This window comes from Talpa europaea (assembly GCF_964194135.1).
Source record: "Talpa europaea genome assembly, chromosome: 9".
In the NCBI taxonomy this organism is placed as follows: Eukaryota; Metazoa; Chordata; class Mammalia; order Eulipotyphla; family Talpidae; genus Talpa; species Talpa europaea.
The window spans coordinates 4,595,804-4,614,666 of NC_140076.1; the positions used below are offsets into that span (position 1 = coordinate 4,595,804).

General features: G+C 47.2%; 1 protein-coding gene across 1 annotated transcript in view; it reads left to right on the forward strand.

Moving 5' to 3' along the window:
• Positions 1–465: 465 nt before the first annotated feature.
• UBE4B (ubiquitination factor E4B) overlaps positions 466–18,863 on the forward strand; it is a gene marked incomplete at both ends in the record, with an annotated part of 90,732 nt that continues 72,334 nt past the window's right edge. The window contains 2 exons of the mRNA XM_084244065.1: positions 466–489; positions 2,976–3,038. Coding sequence (XP_084100191.1) covers positions 466–489; positions 2,976–3,038 — 87 coding nt within the window. The remainder of the gene's footprint in view (positions 490–2,975; positions 3,039–18,863) is intronic.

The following is an 18,863-nucleotide window of genomic DNA, read 5'->3' on the forward strand; positions in this document are numbered from 1 at the left end:
GGGCATCCACTCTGCAGTCGAACAGTTCCCGCCAGGGGCCAAGGGTAGGAAGGAGAGCAGGATCTGCTAGAGAAAGCGCAGCTGCCGCGCCACCTCCGCGAAGACACTGCAGGCTCGGGGCACGAGACGCGCTGGAGACCGAGCTCGCCAGTCTGGGTAACCTGGGAAGCAGAGGGTAATAAGTGGCGCCTTAAGATAGCCCTGTAGCAGCAGCGGTGGCCGCCAAAGGAGGGTGCTCAGGGCACAAGCAGCTGTAGAAGTCTTTGGGGCGATTGGAGTGACCGAAGCCAAGGCAGTTCAGTGCCTCTCGTGTTCTTATTTTTTAACCTCTGACTATGCAATTCTGAAACCTCCCCCATTCGGGGGGACCAGACAGCCCGATAGACACCTTCCACTCTCCTCCCGCCCTGGTCTCAAGAACAGAAGGATCTCTCTCTAACGCCTTTCACCATTAAGAGGAAAGCGATGGAGGAGCTGAGCGCTGATGAGGTGAGGATGTTGGGGAACACCTTGGGAGATTAGTTGGCAACTCTTGGGCGCTTTGGTTGTGGATGATATTGCGCCAGTGGTGCCTGGCCTTTGGGCTCCGGGAAGGAATGGAGATGACATTTTCCAAGAATAAAATGAGTCTCTGAGAGGGTCTCGGTTGTATTCTCCCGTGTTCCCTTGCCTTTTTCTTCATTCTGAACTCCATTTGCTTCTTTTCGAGTTTCTTTTAGGATCTGAAGAAGAGGAGAGCATCTTGAGGCATTAATTCTTCGGGGTGTTTAAACAAGAAGGGCTAGATTTACATCAAGTTAAAATGTGTGTGTGTGTGTGTGTGTGTGTGTGTGTGTGCGCGCGCGCGCGCGCGCGCCTTTACTGCAGCGATTTAAAGAATAATTTTGGATGGAATCAGAATGTATGGTGGGTGTATGTTTTTAAAGTTAGCATTTGGGATCCCAAGTATGTGTGGCTATTTCATGGTATAAGTTGATTGAACATGAGTTTGTGTCTGGGGGTGGCCTATAGACAGATTCGTTGATAATGTATTCTCTCAATAGTTGAATGAATTACAGTTAAAGTCTAGTAATTTATCAGATCACTTATGACTTCTGGCGCACTGCTTTCTCATGCTGCCTTTTTATTTTCTGTGCCTTTCAAACTTGTGTTTTGCTGTAGCAGACCTACTCAACTGGAAGCAAATGACGTTGTGAGCCCCTCCCCCTTCTCTTTTCTGAAAGGAATCATGCACGTCGTGATGTTTTAAAGATTATTTAATAAGATTGTCATAAAAACAGTGGCGATTAGGGAACAAGGAATTTCCTGTGTTCCCAATGATTTATCCCTTCCTTTTAACAAATTGGGAACATCCCTTTCAGGACTCCTGCTGGCCTCACTCTCTCCAGCGTCCCTCCTCATTTCTTCCACTCGTTCATCAAAAACTTCCTGAAATAGTGTTATATTCAAAGTAGTCCTCCATCAGGTTGGTTGTACCTGTGGAAGGTCCATGCTTCAATTTAGCTACAGAGTAGTTAGTATGTGTGCTTGGGACTAAAATTCTCCAGGGATGGGACATGCCAGTTGTGGGTTAAGTAAGGGTCAAGTAGGAAAAAAGACAAATTTACAAATTGTTGTGATATTTGGCTGTTTGGGAAGTCAGGGTTGCCCCTTCTGTGTGACTGACTTTGTTCCCTCATATACATCAGGATTGCAACCTTAAATTAGGATTTTGAACAGTCTTTCATTCAGGTCAAAATTATCAAGAGACCCCCCCTGAGAAGCACTTTATTTTATGTAGTTTTTAAGTGTTGCTCCCCCCTTTTTTCTTTAATATTAATTCTATTGGATACTTTCTCTTAAGGCAAAGAGTTTGTGGTTTTAGGAGTCTTTAGCTCCCAGGAATTACTTTTTTTTCTTGACAGTCTCTCAATTGTTCCTGGTTTTATACTCTGGTTTCTCTTCAGAGTGGGTAAATCTTTCACCTTTTTAAAAATGGTTCCTGGTTTATATGTTTTGAATTTTCACTAAGAAATTGTTTTCAAACCAGTAATGCACATAACCCAGTTAATAAAGACTTTGTAGACTGAACCGTGGCTTTTCACTTTACCCAGTTCTTGAGGAAGGTGTGATTTTTTGGTGACCAGATAGAGGACAAATGTAATCATTGTGGAGGCGATAGGAGAACATTTCTGTGATGAACAGAATATTAAAATCAATGTAAAAATTTAAATTCGTGGATCAGCATAAAATGATGTTCAAATTTGTTTTCATGAACACAAAGGAACAGTTCAGTGACTGGCAATTTTACTTTCAGCTGCTTTTAGAATAAACATTTTGGGGATGGGGGATCTCCTTAAAGCTTTTTAAGCAAAATCCATTTTCTTTAACTCTAAAACAAGGTGTTTCTTAAGAGAGCTGGTTCCAAAGCATTTGCTTTTTTATTGTTTCTTATTGGTGGGAACTTGTGTCACAAGTAGGTGGTGACTTTTGTTAGAAAATAATCCATTTATATTAGTGAACCTTCCAACATTCATCTCTGGGTGAGAACAGGCAAGACTGTGTTCTTTCAATCATATTTAATAAAATGAAAATGTGTGAAAAATAGACCTGTAGCTTTAGAAGATTTTACATTATGGACTCCTATGGTCCCCCTGACAGTTTCCCTCCAGTTCTTACGTATTCCATCTTGGACTTTGCAGGTGGGGTGTTTCTCTGCCCTCACTGCTATTATTGTTTCTGAAGTGGTGCCTTCAGTGCTCTGTGGAACAGATCCCTGACAAAGGGATTCCCATTCTCTTGGGACCTGCATTCCAGAGCACCACTGTTTACTATCCTTCTCATGTGTTGCTCATAGGTTGTTTTTCATGTACCAATGTTGCTGTGAGTAGGACAGGTATTTTAAGCAGTTTTGCAGTTGTGGGATGTGATCACATTGAGATTATTTGCTTTTTTTCCTTCTATAAATCTTCTTTATGACCTAGTTAATCTTCAAGATGGCTGGCTGGGATTCCGGGTGTGGTCAAGGCTTTAGAAGAGTGCTTGTCTTCTTCCCAAATGTGACTTTGGAAAGTTAAATCTGATATCAAAATGTGATATCAAAATGTGATATCAAAATCTGATATCAAAATGTGACCTTGGACTTTTTCACAGTGTGCTATAAGTGGAAAGGCACCAACATTTATTCACAGCCTTAGGAGCCTGCTCTGTGCCAGTCACTTGAAAACCATTGTCTCAATTGATAAAACAATACAATTGAGTAGGTTCTTATTTTCCTTATTGTACAGGTGAGGCAACTGAGATTTAGGTTAAGTTGCTTGTCCGTAGTGATCTGGCTTAGAAGTGGCAGAGTTGGAATTCAAACCCAGGGGTCCTGATCTAAAAGCTCTTTTTACTACACTTTACTGCTTAACAACTGGCAATGAATTCACCACGGCTTCTTTATAAATATCCTGCTAGCCTGCCTGAGCGGCATAGTTTTTCTGCGGAAGTGTCACTTTTCATAAACGCGTTCATGATGTGATCAGGTGTGGAGTCTAACTCTCATCACACCCCTGAAGTGGTTCACTCAACAAACATGTTTTTTGAAGATGCTGTGTATCCCCAGCCAATGTGCTAGGTACGTTAGGGGAAAAACAGTCCTTTTTCTTAAAGAAATGATAATTTATCAGAGGCGGGGGTAGACACAGAAGTCCAGAGGTTACAATACTGGATGCTAAGTACTAATTTGGAGGTGTCACCAGACGTAAGAAAAACAAGCCGGGATCCCTGGCGAGGCAGTGTCTTCGTAAAGACTTTCAAGGAAAAGTGATGCTTCCACAGAGCAGAAGTTGCAGAGGAAGGGCTGCTGGGGCTGGCTGTGAGGCCTGGAGCTCAGGAAACAGCAAGAAGTAGTGGGACTGGAGAGTGAGGGCAGGTAGGCAGGCACCAGCTCTTGGCGCACGTTCAGAAATGTTTGAGTTTTCTTGGTAAGATTGTAAAGAAGCCCTTGAGGGAATTTAAAGGTTTAGAAAGATCGTAAGGGTCAGAAGATGGATTGGAAGAAGGTGGCTGCAGGCTGGAGACAAATTAGGAGCTGCCACTGCTGTCTAGGAGCGAGGCAGTGGAGTCGGATCTCAGGCAGTGACACTGGGAATGGATGGGAGCAGACACCAGAAACATAGAGAATCAAACTCAGTCCACTTCTAATGATCAGTGTGATGTGTAGGGGGTGGGGACGGAGATAAGTACGGGTTTTTTTCTCTTGTTTGGGGTGGGGTACAGAATTCTGACGAGCAGATTTTGGAGACAGCAGATGAGCTCCTCTCTATGATGAGCTAACACGGAACCCACACCCTGGCCTCTCCTCTCTAGCAGCTCCACTTCTTTGACCTTGTCTTTCTTCATAACCTCAGGATCTAAGTTCACTTTTGTCCAGTTAATAGTTGCTACCACTCACTTTGGAACCAGCATTCTTCTTCCTCAGGCTGGTGGGAGAGTGGGGTGTAGGCTCTGAGCCTCCCCCCTCCTTTCCTTTTGTTTATTTTAGCCAAGAGACAGAGAGCCGTAATGTCAGCTGACGTCCCATGAGCTCTTAATATGGCCTGGCATCCCTTGCCCAGTCAGCTTGATATTGCTAACTCCGTCTTCTAGATACAAAAATTGGGGCTAAAAGAAATTAAGCCACTTGCTGAAAAGCACACATTAGTAAGTGGAGGAACCTGACTTCTAATCCAGAGTCTGATTCCAGGGTCCTTAATCCCTTTACTAAAACACCGTTAACAGAAATAACCTGAGTAATGTTCACAGCATTTTTATTTTCCCTTTTGAAATGGGAAGCGGAAGCCCTAGTTGTTGCTGAGAGTGGCACTCATTGAATAGCCCTCTGCCCTCATAGCAGGGAGAAAGACTTTTTTTTTTTTTAAAGATTTTTTGTCTAGAAGAACTGGGGTGCAGGCCATGGTAGGGGGGAAGAGGATTCACCAGAGACAGAATGGGGAGCAGAACAGGTGGATTCACTGAAATACACTGTTAAGGGGGGCAGCAGGCAAGACAGGAGAGGTCTGTTGCGCCATGTGGGTCAACTCCCTGGCCGGGGATCAGACTCAGGTCGTCACAGTGGGCCTTTGCTGTCGTAGCACTGAGACTTAACCTCTGGGTCACTAGGGAAGCTCCAGGAGAGACTCTTGATGAGGGCTGTGGGCTCTCCAGGCCTTTGCTCAATGCAGAGTTCATTTTTCTCATGGTTCTAGAAGCATGTCTGGGGTGGTGAAGTCTTCCTGGAGTGTTCATTCAACAGTGGTTTGCTGCCTGGCTACACCCTATGAGCCTTGCTTGCATGCAGCTTCATCCTAGTGGGAGGAGACCTAGGATGACCAGACACACGGGAGAGGTCAGTTGTGATGAATGCTATGAAGAAAAATGGCGTAGGCTGAGGAATGGAGAGCAGTGGGGTGGGTGCAACTTTAGGAGGTGGCTTTTGAATAGTCAATGATGACAAGGCACTGTGGGAGGGGGAGGAAGCGTGTTCCCCGGTGTTGTGGCCTTGAGGTGGATGCATTTGCTCCAGCAAGCGGTGAGGCCACAGAGGCGGGAGATACAGCCCTTCATTCTGAAGATTGACTTCTCGACACTAGGTTTCAGTCAATTCTGAGAGGCCCTCCCGCCCCACACCCTCTTCTGCCCCCCATATCTTAACATCTCTGAAATTGGGAAGCTTATAATGGCTTAGTCACCCTTGGCCAGATGGCAGCTGTGACACAGGTGTCACTTCCTGTGGATGTGCAAACCTGATTCTACCTGTTCATATTATTGGCCCTTTAGATGAGTGCTACACCTGTTAAATTTAGTTGCCATTTTTAAATGCCTTCCCCAAAAGGACACTTGGATCAGCCTTGAAAGCAAATGTTACTTTGTATGCAGACAGCAATGGAAACAGCAGTGGATGTCAAATTTGCTGTTAGTGAAAAAAATGTTGTTGGAGGAATGACCACAATCCAGTATTTTATTGCAGAGCAAAACCAAGCGCACTAGGGAGCTTTACAGAGGCAGAAAGCCACAAGTCCCTGAAGCTGTGTCACCTTTAAAATTGAACATGCACTTAGAAGGATTGCTTTTCCCACCCAGGCAACACCGCGAAGGTCAGAGTAACTCTGCATTCCTTACACAGAAATTTCAAGGCAGTGAGAGGCTAGGGTTGATCACCGCCTTGTCCTTGTCTGCTATTAAGGCGTTCTGTTGTGGTTTAACAGGCAGTATTCTTTTTGTTATTGTTGGTATGAAAATCGTGTTGCGACTTCTTGGTGATGTCTTGCGTGAAATGCAGTCCACATCCTCCCCGGCTTACGATGGGGTCACATCCCAATCAACCTGGTTGTAAGTCAAAAGCCAAAAATGTGTTTACTACACCTAACCTCCCAAACAGCACAGCCTGGCCTCACCTGCATGCCCAGAGCACTGATTAGTTAATAAATGTTAATAATTAATTAGTAATAGGAACACTTGCTGGGATCATGCTCAGCGAAATAAGTCAGAAAGAAAAAGAAAAATACCAGATGGTCTCACTCATAGCAGGAATTTAGAAAACCTAAATAAGGGGCCAGGAAAAAGACTAATTAATACAAAGTAAAAATCAAGATCAACAAGCAACTATAAACCAGAGACACGCTACGGGGGGTGGGGAGGGATGGGAAGAGGAAGGACTAGGGTCAAAATAAGGGGGGTGCAAATGTATGGGGAATATAATCAAAATGAAAATGCATACATATGCAAAAATGAAAAATGATATAAGAATGATATAAAATAAATTTTTTTTTTTTTTTAAAAAAGAAGACTTGCTAACCAACAGGCCTGCAAAATCATCTTTAGAAAGCCCATGTTGTCAGAAGTGTTATGTTGCAGGCAGTTTATCGACTGCCATACTGGGGGTGAGAACCAGCCCCAGAGTCTTGGATGGGCCGTTGTCATCCTGGATGGTGGGGCTGCCTGGGACCTGCCGCCGCTTCCCAGCACAGAGGGCGGCGCCGTCTCTTGCTCACCCAGGAAAAGATCAGACCACGAGTTTGCCTTCTGCTCACTCTGTGTCGCTTTGGCACATTGTAAAGTTGAAAAGTCGTCATTTGAACTGTTGTTGGCCTGTATATGCACTGTTCCCAGCCACGAGGACACACCAATGAGCAAAACAGGCAGAAGGCCCTGCCCTCGTGGGGTTTGCATTCTGATTCATGTTTTAAAGGAAACATGTTGGCTCTGGCTGCTGTGATGAGAATAAAGGGGTGAGGAGTGAGAGCAGGAAGAGGAGGAGGCCATTTCAGGGGTCCCAGGGCCAGGGTTATTGGTGGAGAGGGTGAGAGAGGTCAGATGGTGGGTGGGCAGGTGTGTGTAGAGCCAGTGGCATGACGTGATGGGGTGCGTTGGGGTGTAAAGGGACGGCGCCAAGGATGCCTCGTGAGTCAGGATGTCGTCAGTGGACCGTTGTAGCAGACGCGCTCTGGCAGCTGCTTAAAGCGATCGATATTTATTTCTCTCTAAATAGAAGCCTGGGTAGGAGACTGGGGCTGCGGTGGCAGCTCTAGGCTCACGGGGGGCCCGAGCGCCTTCTGTCTTCTACCAACTTGCAGAACACATGCCTTCCATCTTTCGGCCCACATATGTCTGCCTGCTGGCCAGTGGGCAGAGAGGCGAGGAGGAGTCTCATGCCTTCTCGAATGGCGCGCCTTACAGGTGGCCTGGATCACTTGTGCTCGCCTCCCACTGGCCAGAACCTGAGTCACATGGCCACAGCTCCTTGCTGGAAGCCTGAGAAAGATGGTTTTTATTGGCTAGCCGTGTGTTCTGCGGAAAGCTCTCTGATGTCAGAAGGGGAGAAAGGACTAGGCTTTTCTTTCTAAACGCTTCTTCCCAAATCTAAAATTCTGCATCTTCCCAGAGACCAACTCCTATGTACTTCGGAGTCCAGGACCTTTAGATAAAAATACAGGTTAGCTGCTGCCCCCCACCCCTTCCATATGCCATGGCAGGGTGGGGTAAAACAGGGGAAAGAAGAGCTTCCATTTGGAAGAGGAAAGGATGGGGCACGCAGACCCTCCCTGACCTGTTTCCCTGGTCACCTCCCGCCAGGCTGCATGTGGGGGCTCCCGCCTTGGCACTGGCGAGACGCCCTGGTCTTGCCTGTTGAGTAGCCCCGGGTCTGCCCCGTCAGGGGAGCTCCCATGAGTCCTGTACGCTGTGGCCCTCTGGGCAGATTTTCCACTTGTCCTCCTCTGGGGCCAGGTCTGGCGTGGGCATGAGAGGAGAGCCCTTTCCTGGGTGGGCCAGCTTCTCCAGCTGGTTTCCTGAGGGGTGCTCAAGGGGTGGGCCTTTCCAACCCTGTGAGTCCCCAAATTACCAGCCTCTGCCTAAGCTTACGACTGTAGACCTAGGACATGCCTCGGGCAGAACTATATTCCCTTTCATTTCTGCCGGTGAAGGGGCAAGCTGTAGCCTGAGTGGGCCTCACTTTGTGGGCCTTCTTGCTTAAGGTGGCAAGAAGCCAGTAGGCATCCAAATTCTGAATTGTTCAACCAGTTCCCCTAGAATTACAGGCCGTGCTGGCATGTGGGCTGTTTTCTAAGGTGCCACAGGTTTGACCAAATGTCTCATTGTGGCCTAACAAGGGTCACCAGCCTTCTGTCCTGTGATGCCAGTGCCTGTGCTGCCCCCGAAGCCAATGCCACGTGTTTTAATTCTGTGAAGACTGATTACTGCCAGGTTCAAGTTCAGCATTTAAAAGTCGGGTGATGTGAAGACCCCAAAAATGAAACTAATAGTAGGATATTGGTTTGGTTTGGCTGCTGCAGCAGAGAGATCTAAATGACTAATGGCACAAACAAGATAAAAGCTTATTTTTCTTTTAAGTCAGAATCTGGATAGATGGTTGAGTCTGGTTTAGCGACAGACACCGTGGTTACTGGGGAGCCAGGATGAATCTGTTCTTCTGTTCTCTCATCCTCAGTATGCGGCACCTAGCTTGTAGCCCAAGATGGCTGCCCCAGCTCCTTCACTCTCATCAGCATTCCCGTCCTTGGGAGGACACTGGGGAGGGGAGGAGGGCACATTCCCAAGCCCTAAGGACAAGTCACACGTCACTCCTTACAGCTCCTCAACCAGACATAGTCATGCGGCCACTACCAAATGCAAGAGTGGCTGAATGTGTGTTAGGAGGTGACTAGCTGTCTCTGCAGCGAGACCAAGAGTTTCCACCTAAGTGACTTGAAAACAGTTGTCACATAGTGAGAGGGGAAATTTGGAAGACAAGATTTGGAGGGAGAAATGCACTTACCTGTCTCGGTTGTAGTGTGATTCCAGTGCTTGTTAGTAACCCTGTGAGGTCTTGGGTTCGTTGCTAGGTGTACAGTTCCAGAAGGGGCACTGAGCCTCGAGCTACTCCAACATTTAGAGATTGGGAGAAATAGAGATCCTGGAAAAGATCAATAAAGGACACCGAGAAAGGCGGAAAGGTGAGTGTCCCTGGTGAGGGGCATGTTCAGCGCTGTCACGCCAATAAATCAGGGGAGACAAGACTCACTGAAGGGATTTGGCAACACGGAGGTTATTGGTGACCTTGACAAGGCCAAGTTCATCACTGGAAGAGGTTCGAGAGACAGTGCATATGAGGAGAGCATCTCGGCTCAGGAGTGAGGCACTGGCTGCAGGGTTGTGCTGAGGTCTGTACATGGTGGGAGCCATGGGTTTAAGAAGTGAGATGAAATTATTTGGCGAGCATAGCCTTTTAAATTGTGTATTTTCCTATCCCCCATCATAATCACAGATTTCTTTATCCTCATCCTTCAGTAAGTATTCAGTGTCTGTCTCTCTTTCCCTGCACTGGAAGTAAAGATGCAGAGGTAGGTTTGTTTATTATCCCTAGCAGGGTGTTTTGGGCCTGAAGAGTTCCAAATATAAATTCTGAGTCATAATCTGGGAAACACTGGATCATACTATCATTCATTTTTAGAGCATTAAAAATGAAACCAAGTGGCAAATGCATACATGGTAAAATATCTGAATATTAAAAAGTTCTGTTCAGTTTAAACCAGTGTATATGGGGGTTTGCTCTCTGCTAGGTCCAAGGTGTATGCATGGAGAGATGCCATGTCCAGTGTGAGCGAGACCGGGGTTCTGCCTTCAGCGAGCGGGCATTCAGGTGGGGAGACCGGAACACAGAGTTAAGGGCTAACAGAGATATTTCCATGAAGCGAGTAGTCAGTGGAGCAGTTAATTCTAACTAGGGAAATCTGGGAAAGGCTTAGGGAGCATTTTGACATTTAGAAAAATCTGTGGTGAGGATAAATGTTTCTGTTACTTCTTACTCTCATTCATTTGAAATTGATTGTGAAAGTGTTAGAGCCGTTGAGGAAAAACTGAAGATGGTGCCAGGCTCAGGCCCAGGCCCAAGCCCAAGTTCAGGCCCAGGTTCAGACCCAGGTACAGGCCCAGACCCAGGCTCTGGCTCTGTGTCAGTTTCAGGCACATCGTGGCCATTTTACAGGTGCTCCAGACTGCTGCAATCAGGCGGACCTTGCCATAAAGCAAGTCACCACTTATTTTGTTTCCTGTACATAGGAAAGTTAGGCCCAGGCTGTATTGTCTACTAAGTGCGCTAACATGATGTCTCAAAGATATTGTTGGACAAACGACACCGATAAACTTGCTTGACTAAGCAGTGTTGCCACAAACCTTTAATTTGTCTAATTAAAAAAAAAGCATTATCTGAGGTGTTGTCAAGAGAAGTGCAGTAAAACAAGGTATGTCAGTGTGGGGGGATGGGGGTGCTTGCTGATCTGAAAGATTTTGAGATGCGATTATCAGTCACTGCTAAATGTATAACCTCAAACTCTTCTAAGCCACCAAACTCAATGAAAGCTGAAGGAGAAGTTCGGGAAGCACAGGGAAGGTGTTTGATTATTTCTGTTCCCCTCACACTAATCACTCCGTTTTGGGGTGATCTAGCAAGGTGGAGCTCCTTGTGTTCCAGAAGCCCCCAAAATTCCCAGCTATTCTTTTTCATGGCTTTATTTTTTATTTTTTTATTTTTTAAAAGATTTATTTATTTATTTATACAAGCACGAGTACAGTCAGAAGTGCGGGAGGGTGAGAGAATTCACCAGAGCCAGAGCGGGGAACAGAACAGCAGAACGACGAAATACACTGCTGAGGGGAGCAGCGGGCGGCAGGAGAGGTCTGCGCGCCATGTGGGACCCTCGCCAGCGGCCGGGGATCAAACCGGCGCTGCAGAGGCTGGGGGCAGCTTCGCAGCCCAGCGCTCAACCGCTTCACCACCAGAGGAGGCCCTTTTTATTTTTTAAAGATTTATTTATTTATGCATACAAGAACTGGGGTATAGGCCAGAAGTGTGGGGGGTGGGGTGAGAGGATTCACCAGAGACAGAGTGGGGAGCAGAATAGGCAGATCTACTGAAATACAGCGGGTAAGTCAGAAGAGGTCTGCTGCGCCATGTGGGTCACCTCCGTGGCTGGGGATCGAACTCGTGCTGCAGTGGCTGCGGATTGCTTCATAGTGCTGATGCTTAGCCCCTTGCGCCACCAGGGAGGCCCCTCGTTCATTGCTTTTTAAGCCTTCTCTTTGCACAGGGTTTGGGACAGAGGGCCCCACAATGAATAAAGAGACCCAGGCCTGAGATGTGTGCCTTTTTGTCAAGACTCCCATTTCTTGGGTTGCAACAGATTTTTTGTCTACATTATGACTGTAGTTAGGTTGAAGTATGACTTCGTGGTGTAATCAGAGAGAGATCTGCGTGGGTTACATTTGGACCAACCAGTTACAGGACCTGGACAAAGAACTTCACCTTTCTGAGCCTCAAATTTCCTCACTCCTACCTCATGCTTCTGTTCATCAGATTGATGACAAGGTCCAGAAGTACCTGGCGCAGTGCTTTGGCGAGTGGAGTCTCAGGGCATATTAGCCCTCTCTTCCAGAGTGAGACTGGATCGTACATAGCTAGAATTTTAGCTGGTGGCTGTAGTGCCAGGAAGGCAGCGAGCGGGTTCTTTGTGATCCGGGCAGACGGGTAAAGGAGAGTGCTGAAGGCCTCGGTGGCTTTTCAGGCTTTTATTGAGCTTTTACATGTAGTGCGGCACCCAGGTACATGGCAGGCAGGGGTGCCGGGTGGGGGGGTGCGGCTAGGAGGCTGGCAGACCTCCCAGCCCCCGGTAAATCTTCACTCTTTCCTGGGCTCTCTCGCATTCTCTCGTGGGCTCTGCTTCTCTGCTTGTTTTCTTCCTGCTACTCTTCTTTTTTGTTCTGACTGTAGTATGGAGTTTCTCCACACACCATACCACACCACACCGTCTTCTGCCGCCCTGGCCTTATATGCCCAGTCTCTTGGCTCAGGTGCGCCCACTGATGCATGCCCATACCCTACTCCAGGTGTCCGCCATCAGGCATGCATTTAATCTAATGGTGGGAGGGCGGAAAAACCTGATACTTTTTACTTGCCCTGCAGTGGCCATATGACATCTAGCAGACACTGAGTGTAATGTGCCAAGAGCATAAAAGGCAGTATCTTGCTGGTAAAGGTATTAAGTAGGTTGGTGTGAAAGTTTGGGTTGGGAACCTCTCCTTCTGCCCTCACCCTTACCCTAACCCTAAAACCTCTTTTCTCCTTTGAACACAATAACACCAGCAGCCTAAAGGCAGAGTCATCTTCTGGTTAAAGTGGCCGACAGGCCTTGGCTTGTGAGAGAGGCTGTCGGGGTTCTCTCCCTGCACTCTTTGTGCTTCCTGAAATCTCTTCTGCTCCAGGGGCCATCTCTTGTTTGAAACCACATTGTTGTCACTCATCAGGCCTCCTTGTCCCTTTTTCTAAAACTGGGAGTGACCTGAGTGTGCTGAGCAGGTGAAGGTGGAGAGAGGAGTGGAAGGCAGGGGCCTCTGCAGCCCGGACAGGAAGGTGCCAGAACAAGTGTGCTGCCACTGAGAACAAGAATATAAGTGGTCTCCTCCAACCAGTTGGTCTACTCGGTCTTCTCGAGGGACCAGCCCCTTCCCAGCGGGACTGGGGGGCAGGGGTCTCTGATCAGATGTCACTTGTTAACTGCTCACCAGATGCTTTGCATCCTGCCCAGTAGTTCAAAGACCGCAGCCTGGGAGGAGAGGTGCTTGGCCTTGGCTTACTTCACCTTTTTTTTTTTTTTTTAAGATTGATTTATTTATTTATACAAGCACTGGGTACAGTCAGAAGCATGGGAGGGTGAGAGAATTCACCAGAGCCAGAGCGGGGAACAGAACAGGCAGACCAACGAAGTACACTACTGAGGGGAGTGGGGAGCAGCCCGTGGCAGGACAGGTCTGCGCGCCATGTGGGACCCTCACCCGGTGGCCGGGGATCAAACTGGCGTTGCGGAGGCTCCGGGCAGCTTCGCAGCCCAGCGCTCAACCGCTGCGCCACCAGGGAGGCCCTTACTTTGCTTTTAATATAAACGTTGTGAAGTGTGGTGGGCGCACGTGGTTCCTTTGCTCCCCGTGGGGTTTGGTGGAGCTTCTCGTTGGAGGTGAGCACTGGGGGTCAGCGGGCTGCTGAATCTCTTAGTATATTCGGAACAAGACGCTTCCTAGTCTGTGGCTGGTCCTGCTGTCACTGACCTCTGTGCAGGGGATGTGTTTGTGAGTGTGACTCCATCCCGAGATTACACAAAACCTGTGCACCAAAGAAAGATGCTCATAGTTTTTTATGGAGAATTGTACATACATGCATGCACACATACCCCACACGCACACACACCCCACACAAACACACCCCCACACACGCACACCCCCCACACACAAACACACCCCCACACACCACACACAAACACCACATACCCCACCCCACCACACACACACACACACACACACACTTGTTGATTTTGACCCAAGTGAAAGTATGGAGAACCGCAGAGCAGAGTTGGCAAACAGGAGGTGGTCAGGGAAGGCCTCAGTGAGCAGCGACCTCCAAGCAAACAGCTAGTGAGGAGGAGGGAGCCAGGGAAGAGGAGGCAGCAATTGGTACAGCAAGTGACCTCACGTCAGAGCCATGAGACCCCACTGGACTAGACTGTATTGTTCCAGTATTTGCCGCCTCCTCCTGGGGAAGGCACATTTGTCCACCCCGCTGGCCTCAGGCGTGTAGCTGTCGGCCGTGTGCCTGGTTTTGGCCAGCAACGTGTGAGCAGAATGCAAGGGTGACCCCTGGGCCAGGACGCAGTGGGCGCCGGCCTCTCCCTTTGCCCCGAAGGGGGTGTTCCCCACGGAGGCCCTCCAGGCCGGGGAGCAGCTGCTCCCTCATTGGAATGTCCTCAGGTTTCGCAGCCGCGGCGGGAAATGACCGTGGCCTCATTCTCTTCGTGGAAACTGTGAAAGGAGAAGAAAGTTGGGGAAACAGAGTTATTGTGTATCATTACCATTTCATTTATGTATAATTCACACTAATAATAAAATCCATTGTAATGTCGATAGACCCAGATGGAAGCACGTGGTCTCGCTCAGCCTGCTCTTTCGACTTCATATTTAAAACATACTGTGGCGGGCCTCCCTGGTGGCGCAGCGGTTGAGCTCTGGGTTGGAAAGCTGCCCGCAGCCTCTGTGGTGCCGGTTCGATCCCCAGCTGCTCCCCGGCCACTGGAGGAGGGTCCCACATGGCGCGCAGACCTCTCCTGCCGCCCGCTGCTCCCCTCAGCAGTGTACTTCGGTCCTTCTGCCTGCTCTGCTCCCGGCTCTGGCTCTGGTGAATTCTCTCACCTTCCCGCGCTTCTGACTGTACCCAGTGCTTGTATAAATAAAAAATAATAATAATAAATAAATAAATCTTAAAAAAATATATTAAAAATAAATAAATAAATAAAACATACTGTGGCGAAATACCTGTCGCATGAAGTGTACCGCCTGTTTAGAGCAGAAGATAAGGAAGTGAGTCAAACATACCTTGTTTTCTGTGAAAGACGCAGCATCACCACGCGCCCTCTGTGTGTCTGTGCATGTGTGTGTGCGTGTGTGCACGTTTGTAGTGTGCGCACATGCACAAATGGTGATGTGTCAGCAGGTACCCAGACCAACGGCGGTCAGCTCTCTCGTGTCTTTTCTACTTTCATTATATCTTGTGTTGGCCTGTTTGTGCCGAGTCCTAAGTGTTGCTCTTCTTCTGTCTCTCCCCAGTGTTCTGAAACTCCTTGGGGGTGGGGGCTGTAACTTGAGCGTTGTTGTCGTCTTAGTGCCTGCTACGGTGCCTGGTGCAAGTAGGCGCTTAATAGACAGGATTTTGGGTGGGGACAAGATTATGCTCATAAAATGTCCATTGTTTTCAGTTTTATTTGCTGGTGCTCTCTGCTTTGAGCCAAAACGTGGAAATAGTCTTTATTTCCAACATATGCACACATCAGAGAGAGCATAATGTTTGTAGAGTAGGAATATAATCTATGTGGACATTAACTCAGTTTACATATGTGAAGCCTCTCGAACAGCATCTGGCAGCGGTGAGGACTAGGGAAGTGTGGATCGGATATTATAAACCATTTCTTTGTCATTGAGTTTCTAGCAGCTGTAGTGGTTGTCATTGACCTAGATGTGCTCAAGTAGCTTCCTTTTTGCAGGAAAGGAGATGATGGATGGGATTCTGTTGAGAAGTAAAGAGACATTTACCTGTGCTCAGGTGAAATCTGTTTTTTTTTTAGATTTATTTATTTATGCATACAAGAACTGGGGTGTAAGTCAGAGGTGTGTGTGGGGGAGGGTATGAGAGGATTCACCAGAGTCAGAGTGGGGAGTAGAACGGGCGGATCTACTGAAATCCATTGCTGAGAGGAGCAGCGGGGAGACAGGAGAGGTCTGCTGCTCCAGATGGATTATCTCCCTGGCGGAGGATCGAACTCGTGCTGCAGTGGCTGGTGATAGCTTGATAGCGCTGTCTTTAACTCCCCTGTGCCACCAGGGAGGCCCCAGGTGAAATCTTTGAAGGAGGATTTGTCACTTTTCTTCCCATAATATTAAAATTGAAGAAAAGAGTATTTTAAATGTTGACAGTGGCAAACTGAGCTTAAAATAATCTTTAAAAATGGGGGGAAGGATTTAAAGACAAGACTTTTGTAGCTTTGGGATGGAAATTAACTTAAAATTGTGAATTTTAATAGGAAGCTGACGTTTTAGATTACAGGTGTGATTAGATTTGCATCCATTTATTTTGAGATATATTGCTGGTGACTTATCGTGAAATTGTCATGGCATTTTAGAAGTTTTTGATATGACCAGCTATTCAATATGAAAATAAAACCAACAATGATAATCAAACAAGGAGCTATCTCCAGAAGGAGACCATCCCAGAGGGGAAATACTTGAAAGTATTCTTCTTTATGCTGGAATCTAATATTTTTAGTGGAAAGTAAGGTGCTTTTGTAGGGTAACTGTTTACTGAGTGTCCAACAATGCTTTGCTTTTTGGACCCTCACCCCCCCAAAAAAAACCTGCTAAAAATCAGAACTGCATTGGCCTCCCTGGTGGTGCAAGGGGTTGGGACACAATTTATGAAGCTGTCCACAGCCTCTGTAGCATGAGTTCCATCCCCCAGCTGGCCAGGGAGCAACCCACATGGCACAGCAGACCTCTCCTGACTTGCCTGCTGCTCCCCTCAGCAGTGTATTTCGGTCAGTCTGTCTGTTCTGTTCCCCACTCTGTCTCTGGTGAATCCTCTCACCCTTCCCACCACCACCCCAACACCTCTGGCCTGTACCCCCTCTCTTGTATGCATAAATAAATAAATCTTTAAAAATAAATAAATAAATCTTTAAAAAAAAAATCAGAACTGTGTGACCCCTCCTGCCTTGGCTTCCGCTCAGCCGTCACCATGGCCCTTGCTGTTTTGAACAGTAGCTGTTTTGAATCTATTTTTAGTTAATTGGGAACGTGAGCATAGGAAATGCTATACCAGGGCAGAACAATCCTGGGGAAAACCTTATTTTAATGTTATTTGTGAAATAAGAACCGAAACAGCCAAGTCAGTCAAAGCTCTAGGAATGAGATTTCACGACCTGTGTGTGTGGGCTGTGGTTTAGGACATAAGTCGAAGACTTGGAAGTTCCTTTTTTATGCTTTTGGTGTTTTTTCTCTGTGACATCTGGGAAAACAGAATTCTTTTTCAAAGGGCTTCTGTTTATCTTCAGTGCGCTGCTACCAGACCCATGTGCTTGCTGCAGAGAAGCAGAGTAAGCAACGGGAAGAAGTTTAACAATATTTTGGTGTGTTAGGACTATTTTTAGTTTATGTCTCATATGTTCTCTTTGTGATAAAAGTGAGGTCACCTTTCTTATTAAGGTGACCAAATTAAGTAGATAAGCCTTTTTCCCCCCCTGCAATTGCACAAAACCATTCTCATGGAGATCTTCTGGCCAGATTTTCCTGGGGTCCTTGGGGGACGTTGTCCTCTCCTGTGAGCACTGCCCATTCATGACTGTTTCTCCTCTTTCCAGTGGGTCGTTAGGATGGGGGTCAGGACATCCTCTGCCAGCACCCTCTGGCCAACTCAGGTCCTGGACAGACCTGCCTCTGTCCCTCACCCCACTCCACCTCTCCCTGTACGCCCAAGTATATTTCACAATGTCTGGATTCTTCAATCTCTTTTTTTTAAAAATTTATGTTTGTTGAGTCAAGGGTGGAGGGGTGAGGGACTGGAGAATATAGAGACACAGTGGAAATCTTACTTCTTGGAAAACTTCCTTCTTTCAAGCCTGTGTTGCTGTGACTCAGGACATTCATTTTGTGTTTGTATCACTGAGAAGAAAATCTGAGTTTAACATCTCAGGCTGAACTTGGCACCCAGATTGAAAGTGGCATCTTATTTTTTTCAAGAACAGGGGATGTGCTTTTTCAGAGGTAGTGAGAATATTAACTCATGAACAGTAAATTTTACATGAGATGCAGTTTTTCAGTCATTTTTATTTATTTTTTCATACATTCAGTGAATATTTAGGGAGCACTTAACAAGTGTTCTAGGTGCTGCTGAGATCTCAGAGCAAAAACCAGAAAAATCCTTGTGTTAAGAAATTTAGGGCAACAGTAGTAGATAAACAGATAAAGGAAACACCGTGTGTGAGGAGTCAGCCAGGGACGAGCCAGGAGGAAAACAGTGGGGGAGGGGGGAGGGGGCAGGGCCTGTGGCTTTCTCACGCCTCTAGGGGAGGGTACTGGCTTCATGCTCTTGGCTGCAGAAGAGGACGTTGAGGTCCGCCTAGGTGGTAAGCAGTAAAGGTTGAATTTGAACTTGAAATTGAACGTGGGCTCCTGTTTGCTGCCTCTAAGACAACAAAACTCAGTTTCAGGCGAATCCCGGGGCCCACGGAGATCTCGCGTCTCTCCACCATCCATTTGCTTGTGTTTTGTGTATCGACATGCACATTTTAAAAATTAAAATACTTCCTTGATCTCAGTATCAGATAGTAAATACAGTGTTTTTGTAAGGCATTTTAATTTTAATTTACACTCCATTTTAAAAACCGTGGGCTTCCGCTGTAGGCACCCGCCACATTCTACCCATCTATCCTCTGGGGCCCCTGGGTTGCTGCACCTCAGGCTCTCGCAGATCGCTGCCTGTGAAGACGGGTATCAGAGCGGTTGAGCCCCTGCTTCCAGTTCTTTTTTTTTTTTTTTTTTAGTGTTTTTTTTTTTAATTTTTTTTTTTTAATAGAGGCATGTTTTATTTATTTATTTGTTTGTTTGTTTTGTTTATACAAGCACTGGGTACAGTCAGAAGCGCGGGAGGGTGAGCGAACTCACCAGAGCCAGAGCGGGGAGCAGAGCAGGCAGAAGGACCGAAGTGCACTGCTGAGGGGAGCAGCGGGCGGCAGGAGAGGTCTGCGCGCCATGTGGGACCCTCCTCCGGTGGC